Source organism: Pristis pectinata, chromosome 37, assembly GCF_009764475.1.
Source record: "Pristis pectinata isolate sPriPec2 chromosome 37, sPriPec2.1.pri, whole genome shotgun sequence".
Lineage (NCBI taxonomy): Eukaryota > Metazoa > Chordata > Chondrichthyes > Rhinopristiformes > Pristidae > Pristis > Pristis pectinata.
Window position 1 is genome coordinate 13416768 of NC_067440.1, and position 23759 is coordinate 13440526.

The 23759-nt window shown below is 50.3% G+C and overlaps 1 protein-coding gene across 1 annotated transcript in view; it reads right to left on the bottom strand.

The window, feature by feature from the left end:
- Positions 1–3109: 3109 nt before the first annotated feature.
- acadvl (acyl-CoA dehydrogenase very long chain) overlaps positions 3110–23759 on the bottom strand; it is a 61803-nt gene continuing 41153 nt past the window's right edge. Inside the window, exons 15-20 of the mRNA XM_052044719.1 lie at positions 22320–22417; positions 19458–19530; positions 15113–15185; positions 13534–13606; positions 7593–7668; positions 3110–5308 (exon numbers count right to left, since the gene is read on the bottom strand). Coding sequence (XP_051900679.1) covers positions 5171–5308; positions 7593–7668; positions 13534–13606; positions 15113–15185; positions 19458–19530; positions 22320–22417 — 531 coding nt within the window. The 3' untranslated portion in view covers positions 3110–5170. The remainder of the gene's footprint in view (positions 5309–7592; positions 7669–13533; positions 13607–15112; positions 15186–19457; positions 19531–22319; positions 22418–23759) is intronic.

Below are 23759 nucleotides of genomic sequence, written 5' to 3' on the forward strand. Positions count from 1 at the left end.
GCTTCACCCAAACTACCCCCCTCCCCGGGCTCCTTGTTCCCACTGCCTCCCTCTCCCCACCCTCTGACCCCGTCCACCAGCCTCTCCCGACTCTGTGACTGGGCTCAGGGACACCCCAGTGGTCTCTGCCCTGGCTTCCCATCCCCACCTGGAGACTCGAGCGACTGATGGAGCATCACACTGTGGGAGGGGCAGTGAGGGAGGGTCACACTGTGGGAGGGGCAGTATTGAGGGAGGGTCACACTGCAGGAGGGAGGGTCACACTGTGAGGGGGGCAGTGAGGGAGGGTCACACTGTGGGGGAGCAGTACTGAGGGAGGGTCACACTGTGGGAGGGGTGGGTCGTGCAGGGGATCTCCTGGTGGGTCTGGCAAAGCTGGTCATCCATGGGTTGCGGTGGCGGGCAGCCGAGAGTTCCGGCTGGTCCGCCTGCCTGTCTTCCGAGCTTACGTGCATGCGTGGGTGTCCTTGGAGAGGGAGCACACCGTCTCCGCGGGCACCCTGGTTGAGTTCTGCGCTCAGTGGGCCCCTCAGGGGATCGCGTGTGTCATGGACGGTGAGAAGGCGATTCTTCTCTGAAGTGTTGCAGGCACATTTAGCAGTTGTTAGTTCTTTGCTGTAGTTATGTAGTTTGCAGAGTTTGTTTTTCTACTTTCTTGTATATTTTGTTTTGCCACTGGATGTCCTTTTGTAGTGCTTTTAGCGAATAAACGTTTGTTTAAAACAAAAGGGGCAGTACTGAGGGAGCGCCACGTCAGGCCAAGGTACTGGATGACTGGAGGGTGGCTAATGTTGTGCCTTTATTTAAGAAATGCTGCAAGGACAAGCCAGGGGAACTACAGGCTGGTGAGCCGGATATCAGGTAAGTTACTGGAGGTAATTCTGAGGGACAGGATCTACCTGTATACGGATAAGTCAGCATGGCTTTGTGGAAACTGGTCTTTCACGAATTTTATTGTTTTCTGAGGAGGTGACCAAGAGGCTCGAGGAGGGCAGGGCAGTGGATGTTGGCTACCTGGACTTTGGCATGGCCTTTGACAAGGTCCCACGTGGTACACTGGTTTGGGAGATCAGCCAATTTGACATAGAATTAGCTCAGTGGAGAGTTGGGGGGGTGGGGGGAAGGTGAAGAGAGTCGGGGGGTGGGTGGGGGGAAAGTGGAGAGAGTCATGGGGAGGTGGAGAGAGGGGGGAGGTGGTGGGGGGTGGTTTTCAGATTGGAGACCTGTGACCAGTGGTGTGCCGTGGGGATCTGCGCTGGGACAACTGTTGTTTGTCATCTATATTTACAACTTGGAAGCAAACGCAGGTGGCCTGGTTATTAAGTTTGCGGATGACACCAAAACTGGTGGTGTGGTGGACGGTGAAGAGGTCGTCTAAGATTAGATCAGCTGGGGAAGTGGGCCAAGGAAGAGCAGATGAAATTTAACTCGGACAAGTGCAAACTGCTGCATTTTGGTAAGTTAAACCAGGGCAGGACTTGCACAGGAGAGGGCAGGGCCCTGGGGAGTGTGGTGGAACAGACAGACCTAGGGGTACAAGCAGATAGTTCACTGCAAGTGGTGACACAGGTAGACAAGGTGGTGGTGGGCATTTGGTATACTTGCCTTCATCAGTCAGGGCACTCAGTACAAGAGTTGGGGCATCAGGTTACAGCTGTACAAGATGTTGGTGAGATGACACTTGGAGTATTGATGGAGACATTTGGCCCCCTGAATGCGTGCTATCCCTCTGTTGCACAATCCGGTCAGACCCAATTCCTTTCAGTGTGTCCAGCCTCTCGTGGGCAGGATCCCAGTCCCTCCCCACAACCCACCCACTGTTGTCCCAAACACCCCCTCATCTGCCCCCAACTCTCTGCACACCTACCCTCCTGAGAGAGTGAGCAGAGGAAAGGGGAGGGGTGGGGGACCGAGAGAAGTGAGGAACTGGGCTGTGCTGCCCTGAGAGTGCGGCCTCCTGTGTGACAGTGCTGAGCGCGCAGTTCTGTGTGTGTGTTGGGTTTTCACGTTATCTCCACATCTCGCAGTCTGTGGCTGCGGGACAGGATGACAGGGGAAGCGTTCAGCAGCTTCCAGGAAATGAGAAAGCTTCACATTCCCGCCACCGTCAGCTCTCAGCTAAACCCCCAGTCCCACAGTCAGCTGGGGGGGGGGGGGGGCGGAGGGAAGAGGGTCAGCACTGTGTGTCGAAGCTGTTGCCCTGTCTGTGGACAGGGCCAAAGCCCCCCCACCCGTCTGTAACCCTGCTACACCCCTCCCTGTCTCTATAACCCCTGCTGCCCCCATACCCCACCTTATAACCCCCCTGACCCTTACACCCTTCCCCGTCTCTGTAACCCCCCCCCCCCCACCAGTCTGTGTAACCCCCTCCGGCCCCTACACCCCTCCCCGTCTCTGTCACCACCTCCGGCCCCTACACCCCCCACCCGTCTCTGTAAACCTCTCTGGCCCCTACACCCACCCCATCTCTGTGACCCCCTCCGGCCCCTACACCCCAACCCTGTACTCCCTCCCAGCCCCTGCACCCCTCCCTGTCTCTGGAACCTCCTGAACTCAGCTGCCTGGGCCCTGAGGCTCCTTCCCTCAATCTCCTCATTCAAACACTCCGTGTCTCGGAGTCCCTCTGTGACGACGGGAAGGCACCATCCCAATGCAAGTGTTGATGGACTGTGGTGTCTCTGGCTGAGTGGATTCAGTTGCCCCCATCAAGTGCCTCACTTTACGATCTATCACAGGGCACTGGTGTGTGGTGAGACACTAAGCCCCTGCCCAGTCCTTGCTGCCTCTCTCCTTGGCCTGAGGGAGGGAAGGAGGGGCCGATTGTGACCCACTCACCTCTTGCTCACTCCAAGTGACTGATAATTCAGCAGGAAGTGACAGAGAACAGCAGCTGGGTGAACAGGGAGAAACTTTCCCCCGGCAGAGGTAGAGACTCTCAATATTTAAGAGTGCTAGTCTGGAACATGACCATTCCTCTCTCCACTGATGCTGCCTGTCTTGCTGGGAATTCCTGGCAGTTTCGGTTTTTATTTAGTTTCTAGCACCCACAGGGTTTTACTTTTATAACCTGCTGTAGGATTGTCAATTCGGAACAAGACTCTGGTGGGCATGATTTGGAAAGGAAGCTGTTTTATTTTAGACCTGATCTTCTCTACAAAACAATTGTAAGGATTGAGAACTGTATTTAAGGCAGGGGCTGCAGGCACCCAGGAACCACCCTCCCCCTCCACTGACCCAGCTCTGCACTGGGTAGGATGGGTCGCTTCCCTGATGAAAAGGGAGAACCTCGAGCAGCTCCTACTCATCCTTGCTCACCATCGTGTACTCAGCTCACTGTCCCTGTGTAAGGCTTCCAATCATCCCCACGGCCCTGCCAACCTCAGCAAGGTTCCAGAAACTTAGCTTCTGCTCCATGAAGCTTTGAAGAGTCAAGGTGATCTTCGGGGTTTTGGAAGCACTGATGGGATGGACAGAGAGAGATGTGTCCTCTTGATGGATGGAACCATAGAACGAGGGGTTGTCCTGCTCCAATCCCATCAGTAGAGGGACTCAGAAACTGTCCATTATATAAAGTGTGAAACTGGAGGGAGTGAATAAATTTCAATTTATGATCAAGGGATGGCAGCAAATGGAATGAGGAATTATTGGCCATGATCTCAGTAAATGACAGAGCAGGTTTGAGGGGCTGAATGGCCTCCTCTCTTTGAGAGGACCTGGGTCAGAGGCAGGAGAAGGGCAGATGGAGGGAGCTGTGACCCAGGAGAGTTCAATGCCTGGTTCAGTCTTCTCCCCAACTCTCAGACTAAGGTGAAGAGGGGTTAAACTACAGGGTGTAAAGTTGACACATGAATTAAACCTGACAAAAAGGCGTTTTGGTTTTAAAATTGACGCACCCTGCAGGACAGAGGTCATCTCCTGACGACTTACAAAATCCACAATAGAATGTATGTGCGGAGGGTTTACAGAACACAGATCCCAGAGAGGTGCGCAGCCACTCCCCTCCCTGCTCTGTCCTGGTGTGCGTGCTCTGCACCAATCCAGGAGGGACATCTCTCCACACCAACACATTGCTTCTCTGAGGGCCAGCATGGATTGGGTTAATCACAAACCTCCCTCTCCTAACTCCAACCCAAAAAAGGCCACACCTGAATTCAAAGATTAAACACATTCTTTCTGGTATGTAAGAGTATGGCTCTGAGTTAATGAAGCACCATGGGTTAATTCTTTGAGCGAAAGGTTGGGTTTGAACCCTCTTGTGAAGCTGGCCTGAGACACCCCTGGGACAAACAGGGAGGATGCTGGATGAGGAGCTGACCTACTGAAGATCCCCAACAGGATGAGGGGTCGATGAGCTGGGAGGCTCTCCCCAGCCCCAGGTGGGAGTTGGAGAAGCCTCAGGGGTGATCACAGCTCACAAGACTACTGGAGTCTGTGGGTGTAAACAGTCAGGGGTCTTCAGAGCAGGGCTGACAATATGTACAACCACTGCCCCGGGCACACAGACACACAAAACAGGAGCGTTCACAACCCCCTGAATCACTCTCTGCTTCCTGCCTCTCATTTATGGGTTTAAATCAGCAAAATGGAAGACGCTGAGCTCAGAAGCTGCATGGACAAAGCTGGCAGCACCTGAGAGGCCACCACTTCACACCACAGCCATGAACCCAGCTGGGACATTGCATTGAACTGGCACCCACATATTCTGTGGAATTCAACTCCACCTTACCAGGGCAGACCCAACCAGGCTGCAGCCTCTGGAAAATCCCTTGGAAAGCCCAGGATAATTGCTCGTTTCTAATTTTACCAGGAATATTTACTAGTATCAAGGACTGGCAAACATCAGCATCACACATTCCCAGGGCAGGGACAGCATGGGTCAGACACAGAGTAAAGCTCCCTCTACACTGTCCCAGACTTGTAGTCACCAGTATAAAAACTAACGTTATAGGGCAACAGACCTATGATCACAACCCTGGTGATGATGCTGATGTCTACAAGTCCATGAAAACTTGATTTGGGTAGATTAACACCAATTAAACCTTTGCAGAAATCACTGCTGTGAAGAGTCCCAATCAGACCTGCTGTCTGCAGTGTGTGTGGTTAAACCCTGATAAACAAGACCGAGTCAGTGGGCCCACGGCTGCTGCAATGAACCGGCAAGGTTCACCACTTAAAAGCCCAGGGGGTGAGGAGTGACGGTGCCCCCATTGCCCACGACCGCAGCAGAGATGGCCCTCATGTTCCTGAAGAGCAGCTTGGCTGAGCTGGAACTGAGGGCAGTCAGGTTGTCCGTGATGCGTGCCGAAGCCTAAAACAAAAGGGAGAAGTTGCCATTACCACAGCGTTGCTGGAACCACTCCTCAGCCTACTGCAACCCCACCTCCTGACTGGGTGAGTGCTCCCTCAGGGACACAGGACCAGGGAGGGCTCTGATGGAGGGACTGGAGTGAGGCAGAACCTGCTTCCTTTGGTGGGGGTGGGGGTGGGGGAGAGGGGGAGGAAAAGTCCGAAACAAGGGGGCAGGACCTGTAGGGTGGAGTCAGGAAGCCCCGTGGCCTGGGAATTCACCCTCCCAAATGGATTAATGAACTACGGAGGGGAAATGGAGTTAAGGCAATGGAGAGGCTGGACAGTTTGGCTCCTGTGATCCTTATAGAAGAATGAGTGGTGCACTAATTCAAACATACAAGATCCTAAGGGGCCTTCACAGGGCAGATGTTGAGATGCTGTCACCAGTGGGAGAGTCACAAACGAGGCGACATGGTTACAAAGTAAGAGGCCGGTCATTTAAAACTGAGGTGTGAAGAAATGTCTTAAGATATCTTTATTAGTCACATGTACATCGAAATGCACAGTGAAATGCATCTTTTGTGTCGAGTGTTCTGGGGGCAGCCCGCAACTGTCGCCATGCTTCCGGCGCCAACATAGCATGCCCACAACTTCCTAACCCTTATATCTTTAAAATGTGGGAGGAAACTGGAGCACCCGGAGGAAACCCACGCAGACACGGGGAGAACGTATAAACTCCTTACAGACAGCGGCCGGAATTGAACCCGGGTCGCTGTGAATCTCTGGAATTCTCTGCCCAAGGGTGGAGGAGGCCGGATCATTGGATATATTTAAGGTGGAGATGGATAAATATTTGAACAAGGAATTGAGGGTTTGGGGAACTGGCACAGAAGTGGGGTTGAGGCCAGCATAGATCAGCCAGTCATACTGAACAGCAGCACATGCTGGGGGGGCTGAGTGGCCTACTCCTGCTCCCATTTCCTTGTGTTCTTGTGCACAGGTCAGGCATGGTTTAACTCCATGGTGAAACAGGTTCAAGGTCTGAATGGCCTCTTGTTCCCATGTTACAGGCTCAATGGGCTGAATGGCCTCCTCTTTGGTATCACTGGGGTGGCCTTCATTACGTCATATCTCACTCCGGGCTGCAGTCAGTGGGACGTGGTGGTGGGAAATCGCCCACAACAAAGGCACCGTGGCTCTATTGCCTGTTGTGGATGCAGGTTGGGAACCAGGTCTGTTCACCTTGTGATGGCGGAGCAAACAGGGAGGGACGCTGACAAGTAAACAGGGAGCGGGGCTGGAGATTCAGGTCCTTGAGCCTTGAAGGTTGAATGTTCTGCAAAGTGATCACCCAGCCCGTGCCTGGACTCAGTGATCGGTGGGCAGGGAGAAGCAAATCTCCCACAGAGAGCATGGGTAGGAAGGGAGGAGCTCGAAGTGGTGCAACACCAGCAGTGATACACTGGGTGAAGGGGTGGGTGACTGAGGAACAGACAGCTTGTTGTGGAAGGATCAGTCCCTTTGTATTGAAGGAGTGGGGGTTGTTTAAACGTGGCCTGAATCTTTTCTCTCTCCTGAGAGATACCCCAGAAGCCCTACTCAAAAATTAATTCTAATAATCTATGGGCAATGTATTTTATAGTATCAAGTGTATTTTCTGCTTTAAAAATGCAGCCCTTTCAATGCAGAGTAATTATCAATCACCTCTGGTGAAGGTGGAATGGAATCAGCGATGTGACCTGTGACTCTAGGGAGGGGACGGACCCTCAGGTTAATAAACCATGATTATTCATTGCCTTCACCAATTTAACTGCAATATGCTACAGAAACCGAAAGCTTATGCATTTGCCTCATGTTGTTTTCTCCTCAAGTAACTAGAAATACTTAGCTTTGTTAAATGATGACTGGGAAATATCCCCAACCTGAACCAAAAATAGAATCTGATTAATTCAAGCTCTAAATCTGAAGCAGAAGTTTGCTGGAAATATTCAGCAGGTCAAGCAGCTTCTGTGGTTGAGCAGTGTGAAAATCTAGATGCCATTAAGAAGCAGGGATGGTGTGGAGAGCCCAGAGATCAAAAGGGAAGGTGAAAGGGAGGAGACCGAGTGATACAAGTGGTGGTGGGTGAGAGATGGAGGAAGATGGGCAATCTTTAACGTTCTCTGTTTCTCCCTCTGCAGATGCTGCCTGTTCTGCTGGCTTTTAGCTCAAATTTCCACCCTCTGTGGGATTCTGCCACAGGTTGGGTCTCCAGCAGGTGAAGTGCGAAACGGTTATGAAGAAACAACGGTGAAGGCACTAACCTCAATGCACCAGGTCTCACAGAGCAGCTTCTCGTGCTGTGCAGTCCTGTGGGCCTGACTCAGAGATCGGGAAGCCCTGTCCGTGACCAATGGACAACAGGGTTAGACAGTTCTGGCAAAACAAAACCCCCAAGATACCGAGTCAAATCAGAAACATACTCCTGATGGATGACAGGCTCACATCTCAGGCACAGTAGGAACAATAATCCATTCAGCCCATCAAGCCTATCCTATCCTTCACTTAAATCGTTGTTCTGTTGCACCTTATCACCATCTGCCTGCCCTTGCTCACTACCCGATGAAAATTTGTCAATATCCATTCTGGATAGCTCCCTTGATCCTCAGGAACACATTCCTGGAGAGAGCTGCAGACTTCCCCCATGACTTTACCTCTGATTTAAGGCTCTGTCCTTTGTTCTAGACCCCTCCCAAAAGCAGAGACTTAGAAAACAGGAGCAGGAGTAGGGGACAGCATTCAAAGCTGCTCTGCCATTGAATCACAACTTCTGCCTACACGGTGTCCGTATCCCTCCATTCTCTGCACATCCATGTGCTGGTCTAAGAGCTTCTTGAATGCCCCTATTGCTCTCACCCCTTACGCCATGGTGCTTTTTTGTCTCTAGGAATCTACCCCTTGCTGTACTCCCCCAATGGCAAGTACATCCTTCCTTAGGTAAGGAAGGTAAAACCGCACACTATATCCAGCTGCCATCTCACCAAGCCCCTGTATAATTGCAGCAATGCATCCTTGCTCCTGTGCTCAAAACCTTTTGCATACCATTTGCATTTTTAACTGCTCACTGTACCTGCAGGTTTCCTTCAGTGATTGCTGAACAAGGACACCCAGGGCCCTCTGTAGATCAACATTCCCTAACCTATCACCACTTATACAATACTCTCCCTTTCTGTTTTGCAAACTCAAGTGGAAATAAAACATGGCACAGCAACAGGCCCTTCGGCCCAAGATGCTGTGCTGAGTTTATTAAACTAGTGATTAAACACCTAACTAAACTAATCCCTTCTGCCTACACGATGTCTGTATCCCTCCATTCTCTGCACATTCATGTGCCTAAGAGCTTCTTGAATGCCCCTATTGTATCTGCCTCCACCCCCACCCCAGACAGTGCATTCCAGGTACCCACCACACTTTGTAAAAAGACTTGTCCCGCACATCTCCTCAGAACTTACCCCCCCTCACCTTAAATGTGTGCCCTCTAGTATTAGACATTTCAACCCTGGGAAAAAGATACTGACTGTCTATCGATGCTTCTCATGATCTTATAACTTCTCAAACTTCTATCAGGTCTTCCCTCAGCCTCCACCACTCCAGAGAGAACAACACAAATTTGTCCAACCTCTCCTCATAGCTCATGCCCTTTACTCCTGGCAGTATCTTGGTAAACCTCTTCTGCACCCTCTCCAAAGCCTCCACATCCTTCCTATAATGGGGCAACCAGAATTGACTGCAGGAAGGACTGCGGCCCAACCAGAGTTTTATAAAGCTGCAACATAATTTCCCAACTCTTGAACTCAGTGCCTCGACTAATAAAGGCAAGCGTGCTGTATGCCCTTCTTCACCTGTGCAGTCACTTTCAGGGAGCCATGAACTCCCCAATATCCCTCTGCACTGACAGGGGTGTTGCCACTAGCAGTGTATTGCCCTTTTACAGACCTCACATTTATCTACATACTATATCTGCCAAGCATTTGCTTGGTCACTCAACTTGTCTCAGATCACTTTGAAGCCTCTCTGCATCCTCTTCACAACTGACAACCCCACCCAGTTTTGTATTGTTGGCAAACTAAAATCCACACATTGAAACTCTCTGGTCCGGCAGCCTTGGGACACACGACTGGTGGCAGACCACAGAACCCCCTCCCCCCTAGCAGGAGAACTGTTTTTCCAAGTACTGACACTCTCCAGGTCACACAAGGGTTCAAAGAAACCTGTAAATCGGAAACATTGTTGGCTGAGGTCACGGAAGTTGCACTGGTAGATTAGTTAGCTACAGGATAATACAGATCTTGATTAATTTTAGATCTCAGTTATAATTAGTGACTTAGAATAGGTCTGAACTACAGATTCAAAACATGCCAGACCACAGGAGTTGCCCGACCAGAATGTCAGACTGGAGAGTTTCGACCTGCATTACACTCAGCTCCCTCAGTCAAATGGTTTATTTATACTGTGAATAGCTGGGACCCAAGTCCTGATCCTCCCAGGGACCCACTAATCATCACCATCTTAAAAATCCCTGAGAAAGTCCCATTTAATCCAAATGTTTCCTGCCTGTACACCAACTCTCCATCTATTCACGATACTACCCAAAATCACTTCTGCTTTAATTTTATGCACCAACCTCTTGTGTGGGACTTTGTCAAAGGCCTTCTGAAGTCCAAATACACCATGTTCACTGGTTCTACCAGTTAAATCCTCAAAAGGATCCATTACGTTTGCCAGATACTATGTCCCCGTCTTTATCTAATCCCACATATGACAGATTCGAGCACCTTCCCTACAATGGCTGTTGGGCTAACTGTAGTTTTCTGTTTTCTCTGACCCTCCTTTACTGTGGGGCTCCGTTTGCCACTGGGGATCTGCAGGAAGATGACGAGCAATGTGTCCATCATTTCCATGGCTCCCACCCTGGGATGCAGATTATCAGACCCTTGGAATCTCTCTCTCTCTCAGTCCCAGTAATTTCTCCGGCACTTTATTTGAACTGATACTAACTTTCTCTAATTCCTCCCTTTCACTTGACTCTTGGTTCCCTCACACGAGTTCTCTTCCGTAACAACACAGCCAAAGTACTAGTTTTACTGCTCTGCCACTTTGATCCCCAGCACAAATCCACCTGTTTCTGACTTTCTTGACCCGAGAGGTCGACCATGCCCCTGCCTCCACAGGTCTGCTTGACCTGCTGAGTTCCTCCAGCAATTTGCTTTTTTGCTTTAATAGACCTACATTAGTCTTCACTAATTTTTTAAAAAAATATTAAATTATTTTTAAAATTAAAAAAAAATATTTTATTTACAGCGTGGTAACAGACCCTTCCGGCCCAACGAGTCCGCGCCGCCCATCTTAAACCCCAAATTAACCTACCTGTACGTCTTTAGAATGTGGGAGGAAACCGGAGCACCCGGCGGAAACCCACGCAGACACAGGAGAACGTACAAACTCCTTACAGACAGTGACGGGAATCGAACCCCGATCACTGGTGCTGTAATAGCGTTGCGCTAACCGCTACGCTACCGTGCCACCCCATATTTTCACATACTTGGAGAACCTTTTGTTGTTTTGGAAGTTTACTCTATTTCTCCCTGGTACTTTGTGGCTGCATTCTGCACTGCTCCCAGTCGTCAGGGCTGCAAGTTTATATACCTCCGCTTTGGATCTGATACAATCCTTAACGTCTTGTGTTAACAATGGCCGGGTTGCTTTTCCTTTGTGGCTGGGACTAACAGTTGTAGTTCCTTTCAATGAAGCTCCACAATTTATCAGAGCCAACTCACACTTCGTAGTTTTCCTTTGTTTGCAACCAGCTCCCTGGTTTCAGCCTGAATTAGTTCACAATAAAGAACTGTATCAGGTTATGGTCACTCTTCCTCATAGTGTAACAAGAAGAAAGTTTCTCGCTGTTGAACCGTTTAACCATTTAATCTTGGTACCTCAATCAGATTTTTCAGTCTCCTAAAATTAACGGAAGGAGCCATGTTTAGCTAGTGTGTCCTTGTTGTTTAACCCTCATGGTCTACAGTAGTGGAGTGGTTAGGTTGATGCACTAATAGGTCAAGGCCTGGAGGTACGTTTGAATGTGGCAGTTAGGCAATTAAAATTTAATTAATGAAATAAATCTGGAATTAAAAATCTGGTATCAGTATCAGAAGTCATGAAAATAAAGGTCTGTTGTGTGTTCAGAGCAATCAGTGGGCTAGGATGCTCCTGACATCAGCACCCCATTTTCCTGCCATTGGTTCCACAACCCCAGTGCTTTACTGGTGGAACTTGGGAGAACGGCCCGCCCTGTGGAGCTTGCTACCTGTACAGGAGAGTGCACTAACCAGCTGACCCAGGGCTCCCCCAGCGGCTCTGCTGACCAGGCAGGTCTCTGGGGAATCCTCCTGGTCACACCGACCTCCCGACACTATGGTGGGTGCTGTCCCAAACTCCTCCACTTGGTCACTGTCCCAGGACTAAGCATTAGTCTGAAGCAAGAAGCCTCTTAACCAAGGTTCAATCTTGTGAAGATGGAAGCCAAACAGTTTAAAGCTGCTCAGGAGGAGGCCATTCAGCCCATAGAGCCTGTGCCAGTTCTGTGACCCAGCTGTCCAATCAGCCCCCCTCCTCTGCTCTCTCCCCACATCCCGGCACATTTCCCTTTCCATTCCTGTGTTCCCCTCATTCCCTTCAGAAGTTCCTGTTGAATCTGCTCCCACCGCCCCTCCAGGCAGCGCGTTCCTGATCACAACAACTCGCCGCGGAGAAACGTTCTCCTCCTCCCCCCTCTGGTTCTTCTGCCAACCCCCTTCACTCCGTGTCCCCTGGGCACCCACCCTCCTGCCCCGGGAACAGTTCCCCCTCATTCACACCATGTCCCCCGGGCACCCACCCTCCTGCCCCGGGAACAGTTCCCCCTCATTCACACCATGTCCCCCGGGCACCCACCCTCCTGCCCCGGGAACAGTTCCCCCTCATTCACACCATGTCCCCCGGGCACCCACCCTCCTGCCCCAGGAACAGTTCCCCCTCATTCACTCCGTGTCCCCTGGGCACCCACCCTCCTGCCCCGGGAACAGTTCCCCCTCATTCACACCGTGTCCCCCGGGCACCCACCCTCCTGCCCCAGGAACAGTTCCCCCTCATTCACTCCGTGTCCCCCGGGCACCCACCCTCCTGCCCTGGGAACAGTTCCCCCTCATTCACTCTGTGTCCCCCGGGCACCCACCCTCCTGCCCCGGGAACAGTTCCCCCTCATTCACTCCGCCCCAACCCTCCCTGATTCCCAACGTCTCCATTAAACCTCCCCCGAACCTGCTCTGAGGGAGCAGCCCCAGTTCCCCGGTGTCCCCACGAAACAGAAGCCCCTCACCCAGGAGCAGTATGTTAAACCTTGTCTACATGTGAGACAACCTAACAGGGATCAGACACAGGTTGCAAAAACCACGACTGAGCACAAATACCATTATGGAAACAACAAGTCAAGGAAACCGTTTCAAAGGTGCTGAGTGGTTCAGTGAAACGGATCTGAACTGCAGTCTTCAATAAAAAAAATTCCATTCAGCAAACTGCACGCTGCAGTACGAGGTGGTGTGTGGGAGGGAGAGGTGCTGCCAGCGGCGCTGCTGCGGGGGAGGTTAATGGAAAGGAAAAGAATGGACACAGTTTACGGTGAGGATACCACGCGCGAGTACCATCTCACCGCCCAGGGGGTGTCAACACTGCAGCCGCCACAGCTTGTTCCTCTACAACATCTCGCAGCACTTCAGGACAAATCACAGCTGGGCAGTGTCATTGATGCTCTGCGAGAGGAAACGTTTTGTTTTCAGACCACGCTCCCCAAGAAGCAATGTGAAGGGTCACCAACTAATCTGTGTTTACTGATTCTGGTCCAGAATAAACATCAGCAGGCAGTGACGGAGGAAAACCTCAGTCGTGCTGAACTCCACCTGAGAGCAGAGCTGGGTTTAATAGCTCCTCTGAAAGATCAGCCCTCTGACAGGCAAAGCCTCTCTCACAGCGTGGCACTCCCTTGGTGCCGTCCCTCCCACAGTGCGGCGCTCCCCCCGGCGCTGCCTCTCCCACAGCGCGGCGCTCCCCCCGCACCACCCCCCTCAGAGAACATGGTGCTCCTGCCTGCCAACTTCTTCAAAAGAAGGGGAAGGATGGGAGACGAGGATTGGCAGGGCAGGGTAGGGCAGGGCAGGGACGGGCTGGGCTTACCTCGACAGTACAACAATCATGGCGTATAGGTCAATGGCGCTGTCTGCCACCCTCTTCAGCAAGAACTGCTCATCTGCAAAGACCCAAGACAGCAGAGGGTTAGGGGCTGTGAGGAGCTCACAGTGCACCGACCTCAGCGCCCTGGGGAAGAGCTGGTGCAGCTGACTATGTTCTATACACTGACACAAATGGTCATTTGTCTCCCAAGTTGCCCAGAGGAGCACAATCACCTAATGCAGGCTGACACTACCAGCAATACTAATAAAGAGGACCACACTGTCTGAAGGCCAGTGCTGATACAGTGTAGAGCGTGGCAGCAGAGCTAAGGGAGATGAAAACATTCTCGCTCCTCTGCCCTTGTTCCCCAGCTCTGCCCGATGGTTAGCTGAGCTGCCCTGTTCACCTGCCTACACCAACCTTGGTGGAGGGAGGAGTGCTGACTCAGAGATCATCTTATCTGTTGTGTTGGTTCCGAGCAGAATTGTGTCCCAGGAGGGGGTGGGATGCTGTGAGTGAGGTTTATCCTGTATTTCTAACAGGAGGCTATTCGGCCATCGGATTCATGCTGGATCCCAGGGATCAACCCCAGCAGTCCCATTCTCCTCTCCTATTTCCCTGCTCCCCTGCAACCTATCCTCTCTCAGCCATGCCCATAAACTCCCCTTTGAAATAACAAAGACTGGATCTACTTTTTTGTAGCACACCATTGGAAAACTATTTTAATAGTCAAAGATCTCTTTGACGGCTTATCCCCACGGTAACCCTGGCCTCACCCTGTCACAGATATTCTCTTTGTCCTGTCCATTCCTCCCCTGCCCTCTTTGCAGCTTAAACCAATTTGTTGTCTCTTTCCCAATTCTGAGCAAGGTTCTTCAACCTGAAACGTTACCTCTGCTCTTCCCTCCGCAGACGCTGCCTGACCTGCTGAGTGTTTCCAACATTTTCTGTTTTTATTTCAGAATTTCAGTATCTGCAGGTTTTGAAGTGTAATCACTGCTACGATGTGGGAAGTGACAGAACCAAATTACGCACAGCAAGCTTCCACAGGCAGCAATACAATGAACGGACAGTTCATCTGCTCTGTGTGGTGCTGGTGGAGGGAGAAATGTTGGCGTGGAGTCAGAGGTGCAAGCTGTTGGCAGTGTGCGAACTTCCTCACCAACGTGAAGGGCCCCAGTAGTAATAGGCCACTTGGCCCCTCAAGCCTGCCCCACTGTTCAACATGATCGTAGCTGATCTGCCCCAGACCTCATCTCTTCTGTGCCAGTTCCTCATGGTCCTCACCCCCAATCTATTTACTTTGTCTTTAAACCTTCCCCCACATCACCACCATCCCCCCCCCCCCCCCCCACCCACGACCCACCCTCCACAACCCTCAAGAGCAGGGAATTCCAGAGATTCTCAATTGTCTGCAGGAAAAGCTCCTACTCATCTCTGAAGGACAGCACTTCTTATAATCCCCATTCCGAGGCTCGTGATCCCAAGACAAAATTACAAAGGTGACCAGCCACAAGATTAACCATCTGCTCCCTCTTGTTCACACAGGAAGGTTCTGCAAACCAAGGCCTTTTCTGCTCACCTACAATTTTCTTCCCATACTTCAACAGCAAATCTTCTGTGCAGCCACCAAACTTTTCAATTGCTTTCACCGCCTGAAAGACACACACAGCTTGCATCACCCTGACAAGAACATTTTATAACATCTACCTCATTGACCAAGAGAACGTGGGGAGGGGAGGGAGCCTATTGACACCTCAAGCCTGCCCTGTCTCTCAAGCCCAATGGATCTGCAGCCTAACCCCACAATCCTGTCATTCAACACCTTTGGTTAATAAAAATAATCCCAAAATTTGCAGACAAAGTATACTTCTTAAAGGGACAAAAACCCAGCATGAAAAGTGGTCCATCCATGGCTGATGGGAGAGATTAAAGGGACCTAACGCCAAGGGGCTCATAATGTTTCCAAAAACAGCAGCAGGCCTAAAGCATTTGAGGACTCACCAAGAAGTTGATAAAAAAAGAGAAATAGAAGTGTAGACAGATGAGAAGCTTCATAGGAATGTAAAAAGGAAAGTATGACGAGTGTGGGTCCCTCGTGGACAGTGACAGGTGAATTTACATTGGGGAATGTGGAGATTGCAGAGGAATTAAACAATTACTTTGTGAGTGTGGGACACAACAAACTTGCCAGACGGGCCGGAGATCCAAGGCTCTGGTGAAAATAAGGAACTAAAGGGAATAAATATTCCTCAGAAAACAGTAGTAGAGAAGTTAGTGAGCCTGAAAGGATCTGAGGCGAGGGGCAACACAGAAAGTGCTGGAGGAACTCAGCAGGTCAGGCAGCATCTGTGGAGGGAAATGGACAGTCGACCTTTTGGGTTGAGACCCTTCATCAGGGTCTGGAAAGAGGGGAGATAGCCGGTATAAAAGGGTGGGGGGGGGGGGAGAGGGGTGGAGCAAGAGCTGGCAGGTGATAGGTGGATCCAGGTGAGGGGGGGGGTGGTGATAGGCAGGTGAGGAAGGGGGTAAAGGTGTGCTGACCTGAGCAGCCCAGGGACTAGATGGCACCAGTTCCCTCAACTCCCGACGGAGCTAATGGAACAATGGGCTTGACCTCAGAGGGAAGAGCTGCAAAGATCCAGAAGTGATGGTTTGGTTGCATGGAACTCTGGTGAGGTCTGCTTTCCCCTCCTCAGGAAGGAGAGGTCAGTGTTGAACAAGGTGCAGCACAAGGGGCAGGATCTAATAACGCCAAATCACACAGACTAAAGCAGTATTCTCGTGAATGTAGAAGATAAATGGGTGACCTGATCTATGAAGATTTAAAGGACTGGATGGAGAAACCGCTTCCTGTAGTGCAGTGGGATCCAGGACATCATGTCCTACACAGTACGCGACTTGAAGGAGTGGGCGGCTGAGTCAGATTAAACATCACGTTTAGTGCTTCTTGAAAAGTCAGGTTAATGGAAGGGAAGGGAGAGAGCTGTTCCAGTCCCTGATCTACGTAACTGGACTAATTAGTCAAACCAGTGCCACTGAATTTACACAAGGCTGAGTCAGCAAGCTAGGGTGAGTCAGCAAGCTTGGGTGATTAGCAAGAAACCAAGAGGTGAAATGGACTGAAGCGACAGGCTGGTAACAGAGGAACACCAACCCAGTCTAAAATCAACAGAAGGGGACAGGTTAACGAGGCCCTGTGCCAGGCACCAAGCGTGGTTCTCTGGAGAGCTTTGTTTCTAAAGTGGAAACAGTGGAGTGGTAATATAAGAACTTGCAACTCATCTCAGAAAGCACTCATTTCAAGTCTCTGGATAAAGTCAGACTTTACACTTAAGGTTCCACTTTACAAATATGAGTAATTCAGAAGTTGAGCTGGGGCTTGGTGGCAGTATACACTCAAGGTTGAGTCAGGACATTATGTGGACGTGGAGGATAAGGAGATCAGGGAGAAGCGTGCTAATATGCTAAGGAATTTTAAGATAATGAAGGAGATAGTGTTGGGTCTCCAAAAGAACATTAAGTGGGTAAGTCCCTGGGGCCTGATGGGATATACCCCAGGTTATTGAGAGAGGCAACAGGTGAGATTGCTGGGGCCTTGACCAAGATCTTCTGTCCTCTCCAGCGATAGGCAAGGTCCCAGAGGACTGGCGAGTAGCTAATGTTGTTCCATTATTCAAGAAGGGAAATGGGGATAGTCCTGGAAACTATAGACTGGTGTCTCACATCAGTGGTAGAGAAGTTACTGGAGAGGATTCTTAGGGATAGGATTTATGAGCATTTGGAAAACCATGGCCTAATTAGGGACAGTCAGCATGGCTTTGGGCAGGGCAAGTCGTGTCTTACTAACTTGATTGAGTTTTTCAAGGAAGTGTCGAAGATGATTGATAAAAGTAGAGCTGTGGATGTTGTCTACATGGGTTTTAGTAAGGCGATTGACAAGGTCTTTCATGGGAGGCTCATCCAGAAGATTAAGATGCATGGGATCGATGGTGAATTGTCCATTTAGATTTGGCATTGGCTTGCCCATAGAAGACAGAGGGTAGTGGTCTATGGTCTATTCTGGCTGGAGGTCGGTGACTAGTGGTGTTCCTCAGGGATCTATACTGGGACCTCTGCGGTTCGTGATGTATATAAATGACCTGGTGAAAATGTACATGGGTGGGTTAGTAAGTTTGCAGACGATACAAAGATTAGCGGTGTTGTGGATAGTGTAGAAGACCGACAAAGGATACAGCGTGATATAGATCAGTTGCAGATCTGGGCGGAGAAATGGCAGATGGAGTTCAACCCGGCCAAATGTGAAGTGTTGCACCTTGGGAGATCAAACGAAAAGATACAGTACATTAACTGTGTTGATGTGCAGAGGGATATTGGGGTCCAAGCCATAGCTCCCTGGAAGTGGCTGCACAGGTTGGTAGGGCGGTAAAGAAGGTGTATGGCACGCTTGCCTTCATTAGTTGAGGAACTGAGTTCAAGAGTCAGGAAGTTATGTTGCAGGTTTATAAGCCTAACATTGTCAGTTAGGCTTCATCTGGAGTATTGCATTCAATTCTGGTCACCCCATTACAGGAAGGATGTGGAGGCTTTGGAGAGGGTGTGGAAGAGGTTCACCAGGATGCTGCCTGGATTAGAGGGCATGTGCTATAAAGAGAGGTTGGAAACATGGGTTGTTTTCTCTGGAGCAGCAGAGGCTGAGGGGAGAACTGATAGAAGTTTATAAGATTATGAGAGGCACAGATAGAGCAGACAGCCGGTATCTTTTTCCCAGGGTGGAAATGTCTAATACCGGAGGGCAAGCACTTAAGGTGAGAGGGGGTAAGTTCTGAGGAGATGCGAGGACAAGTTTTTTTTCCCCCACACAGAGCACGGTGGGTGCCTGGAATGCGCTGCTAGGGGCGGTGGTGGAGGCAGATACGATAGAGGCATTCAAGAGGCTCTTAGATAGGCACATGAATGTGCAGAGAATGGAGGGATATGGGCATTGTGCAGGCAGAAGGGATTAGTTTAGTTGGGCATTTGATTACTAACTTAATTAGTTCAGCACAACATTGTGGGATGAAGGGCCTGTTCCTGTGCTGTACTGTTCTCTGTTCTGTGTGTGCATTTGAATCCAGTGACCTAAGCCCACAACGCAGGTCAGCACTGTCAGTGGGACAGAACAGAGCAGACATCATTGGTGGGACAGTGTAGAAGTACATCGAACAGTTGTCGGAGCGTTGCAATGTCTGAGGCATTAACGAGGAGTAACACACTGTGGGAGGGGCAGCAATGAGCGAGCACTGCACTGCGGGAGGGGTGACAATATGCTGAATGCTGCACTATCTTTTGAAAGAGATGTTAACCCAAGGTCTCTTCTGCTCCTTCTGATGGATATAATGTTTTGGAGAGATGGGGAGTCCTCCCCAGTGTCCTGTGACCAACATTCCTCTCTCAATCTACTTCACCAAAGCAGGTCACCACACCCAGGACTCACTGCTGCTTGTGGACTCTACAAAATGGCTGATGTCATTCAAACACAATTCAGAGCAGCAGACCACTCCACCCCTCAAGCCTGCTCCTCATTCCTACCTCTCCTGATAACCTTTTACCCCCTTGCTTACTGTATCCATCTACCTGCATCAGAGAACACACCTGACCACGTCCTTCACTCATGTGAGGAATGGGAGGGCAGTGGAGAAATGTCTTTTCGTTGATGCACCCATTCTCCTCTGCCCTTTGTCAGATGTTTGAGCCCTGAGAGTGGACTCTGGTTGGCCCTGTGTCAGAGTGTGTGACTCTTTGACAGGGGAGCTGCCTAGTCCGTGGTAATTGGTTTATTATTGTCATGTGTACCAAGATACAGTGAAAAGCTTCGTTTGCAGGCCACCCAGAGCCATATCATTCCATGTCCACCCACAACGTTGCACTGATAGTCACACACTCACCAGCTCACTGCTCTCCTGTAACTCTGGATGTACAACATTGTTCAGTGTGATGCCTGTGCTCAGTCCAACTTTCCTGCAGGGAGAGACAACGGGAGATTGGTTTAGGCAGGTGGAGTGGGAGAACCGTGATGCTCTTACATTCACACTCACCTCACTGACTGGGCCACCATTCTATACCAGTCCTGCCTTCATGCACAATGCTTCGTCTCCCTCTGGCCTCTCCCATCAGCTCCGGGAGTCAAAATTGCCAACTGCTTGGAGCTGGAATATTATTGTCACATGTACCTAGGTACAGTGAAAACTTTGTCTTGCATACCGTTCATGCAGATGAATTCATTACACAGTGCATTGAGGTAGCTCAAGGTAATACAATATAGATTGCAGAGTAAAGTGTCACAGCTACAGAGAAAGTGCAGTGCAGGTAGACAATAAAGTGCAAGGTCAAAACAAGGTAGATTGAGAGGTCAAGAATCCATCTTATCGTACTAGGGAACCATTCAATATTCTTATAACAACAGGATAGAAACTGTCCTTGAGCCTGGTGGTACGTGCTTTCAGGCTTTTGTATCTTCTGCCCAATGGGAGGGGGGAAGAAGACAGAATGTTCGGGGTGGGTGGGGTCTTTGATCATGCTAGCTGCTTTATGAGGCAGTGAGAAGTAGAGTCCATGGAGGGGAGGCTGGTTTCTGTGATGTGCTGAGCTGTGTCTACAAATCTCTGCAGTTTCTTGTGATCCTGGGCAGAGCAGTTGCCGTATGAAGCCGTGATGCATCCGGATAGGATGCTTTCTGTGGTACATCAATAAAAATTGGTGAGGGTCAAAGGGGACATGCCAAATTTCCTTAGCCTCCTGAGGAAGTAGAGATGCTGGTGAGCTTTCTTGGCCATAGCATCTATGTGGTTGGACCAGGACAGGCTATTGATGATGTTCACTCCTAGGAACTTGAAGCTCTCAACCCTCTTGACCTCAGCAGCATTGATGTAGACAGGAGCATGTGCACTGCCCCCCTTCCTAAAATCTGTGACTAGCTCTTTTGTTTTGCTGACATTGAGGGAAAGGCTGTTGTCATGACACCATGTTACTAAGATCTCTATCTGCTTCCTGTACTCCGACTCATCGTTATTTGAGATATGGCTCACTAAGGTGGTATCATCTGCAAACTTGTAGATGGAGTTAGAGCAGAATCTGGCCACACAGTCGTGAGTGTATAGGGAGTAGAGTAGGGGGCTGAGGACGCAGCCTCGTGGGGCACCAGTGCTTAAAATAATCGTGGTGAAGGTGTTGCTGCCTAAACTTACTGATTGCGGTCTGTTGAAGCTTGATCATGAGAAGTCAAACCAGGAATACCCCTGCCAAGAGGGTGGGCTTTGAAATTAGGGCACAGATCCCCATGGGACCCCTGAACCCAGAACAGTACAGCACAGGAACAGGCCCTTCAGCCCACAATGTCTGTGCCAACATCATTAACGTAACTGCAGGCAGCCCAGTGTCCTTTCGCCTCGACTGGCTGTTTTAAAGTTTAGTCACGGGACATGGACATGTACTATTCATCCATTAACTATTTATCCAAAAATGTACTTATAAATTTGAAAATACACAACACAGTGAGTTCATAAAAGCAGAAAATGCTGGAAAGACTCAGCAGGTCAGGCAGCGCCTGTGGAAAAACAGTCAATCTTTCAGGTCGAAGAACTTAGCTCTGACAGAGTGTCTTTCACCCGAAACACCAACTGTTTCTCTTTCCACAGATGCTGCCTGACCTGCTATTTTACCAGCATTTTCTGTTTTTATTTCAGATTTCCAGCACCTGCAGTTTTTTTGATTTTTGTAGTTATTCACAGTATGACAGATTGTTCCACTTGCTGACAAGATTTACATTATATTGCCAAGACATCAATCTTCCAATAATTTCCATGAACAAGCAGTCCGAGAGGTTATGACACAGTCCGTCCCTCAGTGTCCAGTGACGGCAGGACGCCAGACTGTGGTCTGTCCCCACAGAGCTTTTACAGTGGCTGCATGGAGCTTCAGTGTGTCCCTCAGCTCATACTCCTGCACCCTGCAATGTGCCAGGCGGCAGCTTTCGCTTGCGGACTTCCCGCACTGGAAGACCGGCAGGTTTCAGGAGAGCAAAGTGGGTCCCTCCCCAAGTCGCTTTTCCAGCAGTGGCTGGTGTTTGTGTCAGTGTCAGTCCCTGGAACTGCCCGGAGAGCAGAGTCCTGCGTCACACAGCTGCGCTGGACCAACCTCCACCTTCTTCACTGCAGAGTGAGATGAGTGGTGGTCTCGTCCCCACGCAGTCACACTAGGGACAGATAGATCTTTGGCACAACTGCTCTTCCAAAAATGCCCTTGAACTGAAAGACCTGTGGCGATTTCAGAGAGCAGGTGAGAAGGGTCTGGAGTCACATGTAGGTCAGAGCTGAAGGATTAGTGAACCAAATACCTCACAGATTGGAGTATCATCCAGTCTTTCTCTTGGTTTTGGGCTGAGGGTGTGCACTCACTAAGCTAGCAGAGAACACCTATAATCCTCTGCTGAACATCACACCTGCTGGAATAACAGCAGTCCATTACACAACACCCCCATCCACCCCCCACACCTGATAAGCAGTGTTTACTGGGATCCCACAGCTTCATCCAATGAATGGGGGTCACTCATCAGACTGGAGTCTCCTGCTGACATCAGTGCAGTTCACACTCACCAGGAGCGTCCCATAGCAGGGGTTGAACTCCCTGACCTCTGACTTGGAGATGGGAATGCTTCCTCAGGGATTTTCCCAGCTTGAAGAGGAGCAGCTTGCTTTTGCACAATGCCCGGTGTGATGCCAGAGGCCCTTCGGTGGCGTGCAGTCACTCACCTCCGTGCTCGCTTGCCGACTTCGCTCATCAGCAGGGTGGCGTTCCCCACAGGGTTCTTCAATGCCTGCTGGAGACCTTTCAGATGGTTCCCAGCATTCTGTGTGCATTAATGGGGAGACCATTAGTCCAGTTCTGCCTGGCACTTTTACACTGCCTTTCTCAGGGCAAGCACCTTTCCTACAAACCCTGCAGGCAGCAGGTCCAGCAGAAGGTTAGAAGGCATCAGAACAGGTGGCAGAGACGGGGTAGTTACTGGGAGACGTATGTAGGGCACAAGACAAGGCAGAGAGAGAATTGTGGCTGTTCCAGACCTGCATGTGGCAAAGACCGGCGCCTGTGACTAATGCTGTTTTACAGTGTACATGGCTATTGAGCCTATGCCAGCTCTCAGAGCAGTCCCATCAGTCCCATTCCTCCAGTTTTTCACTATAACCTATTCTCTCTCACAGGCCCGTCAATTCCCCCTGACTTTCCCACCACCCAGGGTCATTTACAGCAGGCAGTGAACTGCTGACCTGCACACCTTTGGGAGAGGAAACTGGAGCACCACGCAGTCACAGGGAGAACATGCAATCTTCACAAAGACAGCAGCGGAGGTCAGGATTGACCCTGGTCGCTGGAGCTGTGAGGCAGCAGTACAACCTGCTGGACCGTTGTGCTGCCCAGGTGATTGCAGGCGGAAGGATTGGGGAGACTGATACTAACTCTCGGGTACCCACAGCTAGGGAGGGGTCAGGTGGGAGAATCCCAAAACTCCTGCCATTCAATCCAGTGGCCCAGCACTTCACTCCCCATCCCTCCTTGTAATGGGTCTACATTACTTGGTGATCAGTGCATCTTCCTTGACCAACTGTTTGAATGCTTGTTGGGAAGGAAAATCATTGGGGATCTGAGACCCATTCATCGCAGGTGAGGATTTTCCATCTTGGAACCCTGCAGCCTAACGGCATGAACATTGAGTTCTCCCACTTTAAGTAACCCCCACCCCCCCTCCAACCATGCTTCTTCTCTTCTTCCCTCTCCCAGCCTCCCTCTCTTTATTCTGCCTTTTCTCCCCCTCTTACTCTCCTCACTTTGACCCATCCCTGGTTGATCTGCTCTCCCCTCCTCCCCCCTCACCTGCCTATCACTATCTCTTTACCTGCATCTACCTATCACCACCCTGTGCCCACCCTGCCTCCCCTCTTTTGTCCACCTATCACTGCTCTGCTTTTCTCTCCTATATATCGGGCTTCCCCTTTTCCTATCTTCAGCCCTGAAGAAGGGTCCTGACCCGAAACGTTGATGCCTGCTGTTCTCCATGGATGCTGCCTGGCCCGCTGAGGTCCTCCAGCATCATCGTGTTTTTCATCCCAGGTGAGGAACAGTTAGCAGAATTCTATATTGTGTCATAATTTACTGCCTCATTTACTGCCCGTTGATAGTTATCCCCAGAACTA